This window comes from Mesoplodon bidens (assembly GCF_964165515.1).
Source record: "Mesoplodon bidens genome assembly, chromosome: 14".
Lineage (NCBI taxonomy): Eukaryota > Metazoa > Chordata > Mammalia > Artiodactyla > Ziphiidae > Mesoplodon > Mesoplodon bidens.
Window position 1 is genome coordinate 51,329,467 of NC_138170.1, and position 12,253 is coordinate 51,341,719.

A 12,253-nucleotide genomic window follows, 5' to 3' on the forward strand; every position below is an offset into this window, starting at 1 on the left:
GTCATTAGATAACAAGGAAATATAATCAGGCGGGCTCTCTCGCCTAAGTCGCCAAGAGCTAGAAAGGAGTGGAGGGGGAGGTGCTGGTGTGGGAACTACTGCAGAAGGTTCTGTAGGACTTGGGGGACTCGGGCTCATGCTAGGAAAGCGGGAGATACTTGAGTACAGAGAGAAGTCAGGAAAGCATCCTAGATGGAGGGACTGGGCTGAGGGAGCAGAGGTGGGAAGGAGGCCTGGGACGTGGAGTGAACCAGCCCTTGCGGCAGAGCGAGGAGACTGGCACATCTGGGGTTCAGGAAGCACACTGGGTGATGGTGACTGGGGTGAGAGGGCTGGAGTGGGGCCCCTTATTGTCAATGAGATGAATTCCCACAGCTGTGGAGGCTGCCCTTGGGAAGAAAGCTGGACCAAGGATCCATGTCCTCATTCAGGTTTTGAATGTGTCTAGCTAATCCTTGGAGACCTTCAGGAGAAACACTCAAATCCACAGAAGGAACCCCTTCCCCGCCCTGAAGACTCTCTGTGCTCCAAGGACATGACAACCCTGCCTAAAATAGGGGCAGTATCAGCACCATGCAAACCTGTTCTGAGAGGCTAGGAAAGCTATTTTAGCGGCCAGGCTGCTTCCCAGCCAGTCAGATAGCAGGGAAATGCATGGGGGTGCTAATTTCCAGAGAATATCAGAAAGCACCAGAAAGTGGGGCAGCCACACAGTGGACCAGGATTTCCCCCTGACTTCTTGACCACCCCAAAGAACCTCACCAAATGGGAGGGGCTGTGTCAGCTGTGCCAGGACATGCAGAGCAAAGGCAAGGAAGCCAAAAAATTGTGAAGGGGCTGGCTCCCATGCCCCTCCCACTAATTCCCCTAAATCCCTGGTATAGAAGAAAAGACAGACTCCTGTGGCATGGTGATATGGTTACATTTATAGAAGCTCCCTTGTCACCAGCAAAATGTGACCTTCATACTTTTCTTATCTTAATATCTGGATAAACATTTGTTGTGCAAGCACACAAATAAAGGTTCTAAGGGTGAAATGTGGTGTGTCCAGTAACACCATGCAGCTCTGAACCCAAGCACCAGAAAACTCCTTTTGGCTCTGGAGATGACTTCTCTCTCTCTTTACCCTGGGCACCAAAATTAGCTTCATCAACCTCAGCCAGTGCTGGAGTGAAGGCTGCCATGCTAAAATAGTATCTGAGAACTCTTGGAAACACAGGAGAGAAACACGAGGTTACGGTGGTTTACAAACACTGAAGAAAGCAATTTCACTGGAGTGTTTCTTAAACCAAATATAGAGGGAAGGAGCATTATTGGGGTTTAGCCTGGAATCTTCACAGAGTGAATGATATTCTAGCTCCCTGAATTCTCCACATGGCATATTTTATATACCGTGACATACTCAATTAAACATGAGTATTTTCATTCAGAAAAATAGTGTAGAGGTTATAAAACCGCTCATAAAAGAGTGGTTATCAAATGATCTGTGCTTTACTTGCACGGTCCTATTATTTCTAGAACACTCTGTAGAAATATCACAGAGTCCCATTTCCCCATATATTTGACCATCCAGAATTGATTTTTTAAATTTTGTTTTGAAGTTCTGAAGAATGGGCCCTCAAACAGCTCCTCACAGGCACAATTTTCTGCTGTTTCCACGTGGAATTCATAAACAGAGACAAGCAGCTGATTTTGTGTGTGCACATAAAGCCATTTCCTGCAACTGCGTATGACGTATTTTCCAGGACAATCTTACTCAATACTCCAAAGTGCTTCAGCAACAGGAAGGTGTAAAGGTAGGAAGGAGGCCTGTAGATATTTGCTGTAATTACTCATTAGTAATGAGAGTAGTTAGCTTTGAAGTTTGAGTCACCGCCTTTGTGCTCGTGCTCCTTCATTAGCTTATAACAGGTGCCCAAGAGGACACCTGGGTCCAGTTGTAGCTTTCACTGCAGGTGACATGGTTTGCTTCTTTTCACAGCTCAATTTCTCAAACATAAAATTAGGATAATGTGTTACCCTTCCTTCCCCCTGCCCTCTACCCAGAGGCAGTCAGGACAAACCTTATTCAAAGTGGTAACAATATGAAAAACTTGTATCAAGGGTAAAATATACATATTTGTTAATACAAATACAGCATCAAGAGACAAAGAGAGAGAGAGAGAGAGAACTGTACTACTAGATACCCAGCACAGTGATTTAAATGATTATTATCCCCCCAAAAAAATCATACACTTTAACCAATGTTTTTTTTTTTTTTTTTTTTTTTTTTTTTTTTTTTTTTTGCGGTACGCGGGCCTCTCACTGCTGTGACCTCTCCCATTGTGGAGCACAGGCTCCGGGCGCGCAGGCTCAGCGGCCATGGCTCACGGGCCCAGCCGCTCCGCGGCATGTGGGATCCTCCCGGACCGGGACACGAACCCGTGTCTCCTGCATCGGCAGGCGGACTCCCAACCACTGCACCACCAGGGAAGCCCCTGACCAATGTATTTTTAAAGGATTTATAAAATGCTTCTGAACACAGATTGAGGCCGTGTGTCCCCTTATTCATAGTGAGACACTGACTCCCCACACTCATAGGTCAAGAGCAGGGAGACTCAGATTGAAAATGAGACCAAAAGAGTCAACTAAAGCTGTTACAGAATTCATGAACTTCTAAAAAGACTATATCATATCAGCTGTATCCCCAGCCTCTGCGGGCAGCCAACACAGCAATGGGGGTTAGTTAACCTCCAACATTACAAGTGTGAGTACAGAAAATGGAGTCATTTTCCCACTCGTGTGCTTTATTATACAGCTTCATCCAATAAAATCACTCATCTGTTATGATTCCTAGCACTAACCTCTCAGGTTTGAGTTTTTTCTTCGAAGGTACCATGGATATGGGATGCAGAAAGTCACTGGAGGAATCTAAGAAGAGATTTCTAACAATCCACTTCCTTGGCTTTGTAAAATTGGGAAAACGCCAGACGGGGGCATGGCAAATCAATAAATATTTTTAATGGGGTAATTTTCCTTACCTTTCCAAACCACCTTTTCTGAAATATCTTTCCACGTGAGAAACGGACCTGCTTCCCAGAGTCATTATCTCACATAGAAGTTACTTGTAACTTTAAAACTATAGAATTCTTCCAAGTGAAGGGGGGAAAATGTGCCTCCTGGGAACATGTAAAGGCTCTGATGGTCATGCCATATTATAAGTTTGCTGATGTACAGCTGGGCCCTGGAAACAGTCTAAGGAGGTCAAGCAAACCGGTACTCTTGAGAATATAGGAAAAAACAAGACCACTTAGAGGCAGATAACATTCTGGTCCATTCCACACACCTGTCTGCTTGGCTCCAGAGAGCTCACAGGGCCCCGTCACTCTTCTTGATCTCATACTTGCAGATCAGTTCTGCGGCTTTCCATAGCGGGACCAGACCGTTGGTGACAAACTGCACCAACCCCTACTTGAAAATCACAGATACTGGCACGCCATGCATGGCCACCACACATACAGTGATGTGCAACTGCCAATATGGCTTGCTTCTCTCTCCGTTATGATATGTTCATGCAATTGTGTTCTACAGCACTGGGAAAACTCAACAAGCCCTTCGAGGTTCACAGTGCAGAGGCCAATGGTGTGATGGCTGTGAAAGCTTGGGGCTCATCAGAGAAGGACTCTAAAAAAAATGCACCATACTATATTGCAATGATCACAGCTATTCTTTATTTTCCCGTCCATTCTCTCCTTCCTGTGCTCACAATTTCAAAAGATCAAAAAAGGGCCAGAGGCAGTCTTGTGCAACTTGATTTGGAGATGGCTCTCCAGAAGCCAGAGGAAGAGCTTCGAACAAGTTCTTCTGCACAATGGAGTCTGAAGGTTACAGGAATTACTTAAGTCTTGCCACCTGTTAAGAGTGGGAGGTGGAAAGCTTTGAACTTCTTGGGGGCAGTAGAGAACCATCTCCTGCCAGAGTGGAGGAAAACCCATGAAAAATTAGAGTTTCCAGGGCTTCCAAGTCTACCGTTCATATCTTCAATCCCTGTCTGCGTGTGAGGTTCCATACAAGTGATGAGTCGCAAAAGAGAAAAGTAATTATAATACTTATAAATACATCAGCAAAAGCAGTTAGCATTTATAGAGTACTTTCCATGGGTTGGGCATGGTACTAGATACTTTATAGATATCTTAGGTAAGGTAAGGCAGTGTGGATCACTAGTTAAGAGTACTGGCTCTGGGGAAATCAGCTCGGTGCTTTGTGTCCACCTAGAGGGGTGGGATAGGGAGGGTGTGAGGGAGCCGCAAGAGGGAGGGGATATGGGGATATATGTATACGCATAGTTGATTCACTTTGTTATACAGCAGAAACTAACACAACAATGTAAAGCAATTGTAGTCCAATAAAGATGTTAAAAAATACATAAAAGTTTAGAAAACATACTAACAACAACAACAAAAAAAGAGTACAGGCTCTGGAGGCATTCTGCCCCATTCGAATCCCAGCTCCACCCATACTACCTATTTGACCTTTAGGCAATTCACCTTTCTATACTTTGGCTTTCCCATCAGTGAAATGGGGATAATAACAGGGCTTATCTCACAGCTTGTTATGAGGATTAAAAGAGTTCACCCATGGAGAGTTCTGAGGACAGTGCTTACACAAATAAGACTAAGTGTTGGAGTTTTTTTGTTTCGTCCTATTACAGATATAATTTCTATTAAGGACACACACATTCCTAGTACCTAAAAAGACCTCCAATAATTGTTTGAGGATGATGGAAAACACGTGGAAAAGATTTCATGGCCATTTTAAGAAGCAGTAACAAAATGAACCACACCACACATATATACAACGTAATATTACTCAGTCATTAAAAAGGAACGAAAGTGTGCAATTTGCAGAGACATGGATGGACCCAGAGGCTGTCATACACAGTGAAGTAAGTCAGAAGAAAAAAATGAATATCGTATAATATCACTTATATGTGAAATCTAGAAAGATGATACAGATGAACTTATTTGCAAAGCAGAAGTAGCGACACACACACAGAGAATGGATGTATGGATACTGGGGGAGGGGGTGGGGGAAGGGAGGGGTGGGATGAACCGGGAGGTTGAGATTGACATATATATACTACGATGTATAAAACAGGTAACGAATGAGAACCTACTGTATAGCACAGGGAACTCTACTCAGTGCTCTGTGATGACCTAAATGGGAAAGAAATCCAAAAAAGAGGGGACATGTGTATAGCTGATTCACTTTGCTGTACAGCAGAAGCTAACACAACATTGCAAAGCAACTGTACTCCAATAAAAAAATTTTTTTTTTTTTTTTTTTTGGTGGTACGCGGGCCACTCACTGTTGTGGCCTCTCGCGTTGCGGAGCACAGGCTCCGGACGCGCAGGCTCAGTGGCCATGGCTCACGGGCCCAGCTGCTCCGCAGCATGTGGGATCTTCCCGGACCGGGGCAGGAACCCGTGTCCCCTGCATCAGCAGACGGACTCTCAACCACTGCGCCACCAGGGAAGCCCTCCAATAAAAATTTTTAAAAAGAATGAACCACACCAGAACTAAGCCTGTGCAGGGCACTCGGTTCCCCTTCCTCCCATTACTGAGGGTAGACATGTGGGTGGACAGACAGGTGGGTACAGGTAAGGTTAAGCTGCACTACAGAATCTTTACGAGATGTACACACCAACCTCCTCCCCCATCTCCAAGACAGGGAGAGACACTGGCAGTGAAACGTAGGACCTCTCTGAGACCTGAACAGTAAGATCCTAAAAGGTAAGTCAGTCACCAAATCAGACATCCAAGAGCAAGGGCTTGCCTTCTCCAGATCACAGAACTTTTGAAAGTCTCTTAGAGCTGAACTGACTTCCCTTGGGGAAAAATATGCTTTTATCCATAATACCAGCAGCCAATTTCAGAGGCTCCTGGACCACCCCTCTGAATCCCATTCACAAAGCCCAGATTAAGAAACTCCTTCTCCCTTCTTGGTCTTCCTAGAATCATAGCTATCTCCACGATTATCCTCAGTGGGACCAGAATCTCTATCCCTAGCCTCCCTCCATGCCCCTCACCAAAGCAAGTGTACAAAGAAGAGTAAACATTCAACTTTGGGGGCCCTTCTGTCTATGGTATCAGAGAACACCACAGGGATACCCTCGAACCCCCCCACTTTTCATCACTCTCATTACCCTCAACACTGACTCCCCCTGTTTGACCTCCCTCAGAGCCAGTCTTCATGCTGGTGATCAGGGCCTACCCTGTGTGATTCCAGGGAAAACCAGGAACCCATTCTCCCACTCCCCAACACACAATACTTTTCAATAATTGTCTGTGCTTAAATGTGTAGTTACTGACTGAAATGCTATTAAGAACTTCTTGGGCTTCCCTGGTGGCACAGTGGTTGAGAGTCCACCTGCCGATGCGGGGGACGTGGGTTCGTGCCCTGGTCCGGGAAGATCGCATGTGCCGTGGAGCGGCTGGGCCCGTGAGCCATGGCCGCTGCGCCTGCGTGTCCGGAGCCTGTGCTCCGCAACGGGAGAGGCCACAGCAGTGAGAGGCCCACGTACCGCAAAAAAAAAAAAAAAAAAAAAAAAAAGAAAAGAAAAGAAAAAAGAACTTCTTATCTTTAGCTTCAAAAGATTTGATCTCAACAGAAAAGTGACAGGTAAGCTGCCAGCTACTGTATTTTTAGTTAAGCTTCCTTGTGTGTCCTTCCCCTCCCCACAAACTAAGCAACTTGAAGACCAGGACCACATTCCCTTATTTCTTAATATCTCTTAGCATTTTATCCAAAGAGGAAGTAGGTGTTCAATACACATTTGTTGTCTTTATTGGTTTACATCATGAATAGCAGAGCTGGTTTTCATCATGAAACTAGACATTGGTACTGAGGAGGGTGGGGGTAAAGGGTACTGGGGACCCTGAGAGCAAAGATTGCTAACTTTACAATATTGGCAAAAGCCCTACCTGCTATGAACTATCAATGATGGTCAGTACCAAATACAATAGGGAAGATTCATTAGGCTAAAATGAAAACACATGTTGGTATGGGACAGAACTGAGGAAAATACAAAAAAAAAAAAGCCAATACCACTGGAGAGATTTCCTGAGAAGTAGAAAAGCCTAAATCTTGAGATAATTAATGACAGCAAATATTTTCAAATGTATTGGGCTGAAATCCTGGAGCACTAAGAATTATCTAATTGGTTCCTTCTATTTGTAAACATTTTACAGAATAGATTCCTAGAAAGTTGAGGATCACCCTACACACCCACACCCACACCCACACACACAGAGAGAGAGAGAGAGACACAGAGAGAGAGAGAGAGAGACAGAGAGAGAGAGAGACAGAGAGAGAGAGAGACAGACAGACAGACTGACTTACATTCAAAGTGAATTAAACAGTTTTGGTCTCATGGTTTTCACTCCTAGTGAAAATGCCAACTTATTCAATACAGGAATCAATCTATCAATAGTAGCTGCTTGAAGGTCTCTGCTGACAGGTAGTTCTCTGCCTCATAAAGCAATTTGCTCCACTGGAGAACAGTCCTTGCATAAAATAATTGTAAGCTTCCCATCAGCAATGCTGAAAAAAACCTGTAGTCACAGCATTCTTTTGAACTTCATGAAAGCTGTGTGAATTAAATTTTATTCACCTGAACCTATAATGTGTTACATCAATTCCTTATCACACCTGCATTCTGGTAATGCAATTGGAAAGAGACATCAAATGTTGAAGGAATATTTATAGTAAATATATTTAAATTGAGGAAAACTGTCCAGCAATATTTTTGCCTTCCAAATAGAAAAACAGGTGGGCTTTGATTTCATTTTAGCAGATGAACCACTACATCCAGTTGGCAGGGGGAGACAGAGATAGAAAACATCTGATCTGCTACTCCTGATCTTCCTCCAACTGAAGGCCCCACACTAAGCAATCGAAAGCAGCTCTGAGCTGGGTCTGGCTTTGGGAATGGACTTTGATCCCTGATTATCCAAAGATCCAACTTATATTTACCCAAACCACTCTCCAATCCCCATGTACCTAAGAACTTCCAGACTATTTTCTCTTCCAGGGAAGGGGCTCAGAAATTGTTTTATCAGGAATTGAGTAGCCCAGACACTTTCTAGCTCTTCACAGAACTAGGAACCCTGATTAATGAGACCTTCACTTCACTCCTGACAGATGAGCGCAGAAAGTGAGTGAGTGCAGCACCCTTAGCAAGCTTGTTTCTGGCCATCTCTGATGTCACTAGGAATGCCCACCACGGCTAAAAGAGCACACTCTGAAACCCAGTCGGCCAGCCAACGTTTAGAAAGCAAACTCTTTTTTATTAAACATTAACATCTCCATCGATGCATGAACATTCTGGAACAAAATAATCCTGTCCACTTCTTGAAAGACTGTTGTTAGAAGGAACATTGCTAATGTTCCATGAATCTGGAATTTGGGGGAAGAAATGGCTCTGCAGAGCCAGAAGAATCACATCTTAAGAACCTATACACAGAATCCTAATCTGAAAGCGCCCATAGCAGGTGTCACACCGAACTTGTGAGGCACTCTGGCAAAGCTAAGGACCGCCACTTACATGACACACCAACTTTCAATGCATTGGTTCACATATTTGAATTACACCTTGGTCCTGCAAGGAGCATGCCCCCAGCAAACAGAGCCAGACTAGAAAAGTAAATATGTCTCAAAACAATTAGCCCAACAGGAATTGGACAACCTCTCTTAGGACTCCGGCTGGTGAGGGACACAGTTTGCCCTGCCAGTCTGCGACATAAAACCAAAGGCAAGGCGCAGAAAGCAGACACGCGGGGCCACCGCCTCTAGCCTCCTACGCATCTCACAGGCAATCCCCACAGTGGTTCTTAAACCTGCCGCTCTAGCGAATAATTCGGAGTCTGATTACCCAACTTTTTCCTGCTCCGATTCTGGCTCCCTCTATCTCTAACGAAAGAGGCACTACAGCCAGGTATGTCGAAATAGTTCTGCCCCTGCTCCCAAGTTTCTTGCGACGATTAACATACATAATAGCACAGGACCCGCGCAAAGCCGCGCGGGAGAAGCTGACACTTCACACATCTGTCAAGATTACCATCAGGCCCCACCTCCGCGATTGCAACATTCACCGATAGGCATCACAGTTGTAAAATGTACAATAAGTTCCCTCGCCGGCTCCAGAGCCCAGCGCGCGCAGAGGAGTTGACTATAACTTTGTCTTCTGATCGTTCAGTCATTATTATTGGCAGGCTATACTGGTTTAACAAAATACGTTGGAATCTTCAAGTCCCTTCCCTGCTTCTCTGCCCTTCAAAGACACAGGACTCCAGGGCTGCTCCGAGGCCCCCGGGGACGAGCGACGGCTGCAGTCTCAGGGCCCAGAACGGCCAGGGCAAGGCTCCCTCAGCCGTCTCAAGCCTGGGGGCGCCACCGTGACGCAGGAGGGGCGCTGCGGCCGCAACCCGGGAGCCGAGCTCAATCCCCTCCCCCCCCAGCGATCCGGGAGCGAAGGGCCCGGGCGCTCGGCCAGAACGGGCGCGATTCGCTCCTGTTTATCAAATTCTTATCGGTGCCCCGAGGTGGGAACCGCCGCTTTCGACCAGAGGATACACGGTTTCTGGCTCCGCTCCCACAGTGGAAGTCGGAACAAGAGTAAATCGACCCAAGCACTGAGCTCTTCGGGCTCCCCGGCTCGAGGCCGGTCAGCCCCGCCCATCGCGGCTGGGTCCCCCATCCCCGAACCACCGCACAGCCTCCCAGCAGCTGATCTCCCGCGGCTCTGGCCCTGCAGCCGGCCGCGCGTTCGATTACAGTTCTCCGCACACCAGCCCCGCCAGCCGCCGTCGAATACGGGGCTGAAAGCTCCAACCCACGGGGCAGCACGAATGGAGGTTGGGAGGAGAGGGGGGTCAGGCGGCAAGCCACGCACGACTGCGGGAGGCAAGGCGGTTCCCACGTCTGCGCGCCACGCCGTGCGCTCTCACCCTCGCCGGGAGAGGGCAGTGAGGTTGCCTCTCCGCTAGTGCCGAGAGGCTGGCGAGGGCAGGCGGGCAGATCGTGGCTGCCCTTCTCTGTCCTCTTGGGAGAGAGACAGCGGGACATGCCGGGAGCGCCCGGTGTCGCCATCCCCTCCCCACACACCAAGACACCTGCCTCCGCGAGGCAGCCCAGCCCACTACCCACTCTCCCGCCGAGGCAAGGTGCGGGAGCAGGAAAGGGGCTTCTCCCATCTTCCGTGGGGTCTGGAACCCTGGAGTGGGGCCCTTTGCTACGTCCTGGCCGCTCTGCCGGGGCCCTTCCCAGCGCCGCGCTCCGCCTCCAGCCCCTTGCCAGTTTGGGGAGCAGCACCGGCAGAGCTCGTTTGGAAGAACCCCAAGGGTCCCGAGGAAAAGAGAGGAGTGGGTGCTGCCCCTCATGGGGGCCATGAGAAAGTCGAAAGTTGACCTGAGCCGAGTCAACCAAGAAACATTTCAACATGCTGGCCGCGGGGGTTTGGTGCGGGGGTGGGTTTGGGGGGATGGATTTTAGAAGGTACCCCGGGAGCACCTCCGACCTCTAGGGCCATCTCCCTCGGCCTCCTGGCTTCGCTGCCCGCGCAGATTCCCGACTCCTTCGGGCCACAGAAGTCTCAACCGCGAAGCCGCAGCCGCGCGTCCCCAGACGGGGCACCTGCCCTCCCCTGCCAAACTTTCCAAATCAATCCCCCGGCCTCAAAGACCGCTCCGCGCTCCTCTCCCAGCGGCTCGCGGTCGCGCCGGTCCCGCGAAGCCCCGCCACTCCCACCCCCCACCCTGGACCAGCTCCGGACGCCCGTTTACCTTTTTTTCTCCTTGTCAGCTGTCATTGTCGCGGGGGCCCTTTGAGACGCTGAGCACCTGAGCTCCAGGGCCGGTGGGGGCTGCCGCCGCTACCTTCGCTGTGGCCCTAGCCCACTCCCGGAGGCCCGCGCCTGTGTTAAAGGTCCCGAGTGCTCGCAGGTCCCGAGCGCCCGCACAGCCAGGTGGAAGTTTGCGGGCGGCTGGCTAGGTGCGGGGGAGGGGGTGGAGAAAGGTGACGGGGAGGAACCTGCACGCGGAGGCGGGGTCGGGAAAAGGAGTGGGAGGAGGCTGTCACACGCAAAAGAAGGGCAGCGAGAAGGGGGCCGAGGTTCCTTTTTCCTTCGAAAAGGAGTCAGGAGTCACTCTTCTGGGTTTTCAAAAAAGAAGAAGTGGCTCAAACGACGGGAGTTGGCAGAGTCCGGGGCCGGGAGGACGCGGAGGCTGAGATGACCATACAGTCTCAGGACACTGCCGAGGATTGTACGGCCGCCTCAGGAAAGCTGGGGCGGGAGGCGACGGGCGCCGGAGCTGTGCGGCGGACCGCTCGCGAATGTCGGGCTCGCGGGGCCGCCAGCCCACTTTAAAAACTCCGGCGGCCCGCGGGGGCGGGGGTGGGGCGGGCGCGAGGGGCGCGGGCGCAGCGGGCGGGGGCGGGCGCGCGCCAGAGGGCCCCGCCCGCGCCGCGCGCTCGGGCAGCCCACGGCGTCCCGGCCAATAGGGAAGCGCGGCCGCAGCCTCTGCCCTGACCCCGGCCCGCCCCACTGCCCCCGCGCTCCGCTCGGCTGCGGCCGGCCCGCCCGCCCCGCTTCCGCCCTCTGCGGTTCCAGAAGTTGTTTATGAGGTCTGCGGGGTGGCGGGGAGCTAGGGGGGATTCCGCACCGGGGAGGCGCACCTTAAGTGGGGCTAGGCGGCAGCTAGGAGTCGGTCTCCGGGAGTGCTGCAGGAGCGGGAGTGCCCCCGTGCGCCGGCGTCCTCCCACCTCTGCCATGGGATCAGGGGAGCGCCGAGGGTCCCGCGCTTCACAGAGCCGCTCGGCGGTGCAGCGCTCCTGCGTCCTTCGCCCCGCTGCGTGTCCCCTTGGGCCCGGTGACGGTAATTCCGAGGGCCCCAGCGGCTGTGCTCTCGGCCTGGGCGATGCACTTTTTTTTCCGGCAGAACGGAGCTGGCTTTGCCGTCCGGAAAGAGAGAGGCTGGAAGACCGAGCCCCTGCGCCTTTGGGTCCGCGGAAAACAGTGCAGTGAAACTGAGCTAGTGCTGTCTCTGCTCTTCTCTTCCTTCAGCTGGCACGTCGGTTGCTTGCGGGGTTGTGCTGAGCTAGCGGGGATGCGGGAGAGGAGGTCCTTCGAGCGGTCTAGCTTGCCGCATCCCGCTCCCAACACCTGGCCACCGCCGCGCGGGTCCGGGCCGGTTCAGGATTGGAGAAGGCAGTCTG

The 12,253-nt window shown here is 50.4% G+C and overlaps 1 protein-coding gene across 2 annotated transcripts in view; it reads right to left on the bottom strand.

Moving 5' to 3' along the window:
* The window catches only part of EPAS1 (endothelial PAS domain protein 1), an 89,101-nt gene extending 77,711 nt beyond the window's left edge, over positions 1-11,390 (bottom strand). The window contains exon 1 of one of the 2 annotated variants that reach the window (XM_081254038.1): positions 10,822-11,390. In XM_081254038.1, coding sequence (XP_081110164.1) covers positions 10,822-10,847 — 26 coding nt within the window. In that variant the 5' untranslated portion in view covers positions 10,848-11,390. The remainder of the gene's footprint in view (positions 1-10,821) is intronic. The other variant, XM_081254039.1, reaches the window with a different exon arrangement.
* Positions 11,391-12,253: the final 863 nt, after the last annotated feature.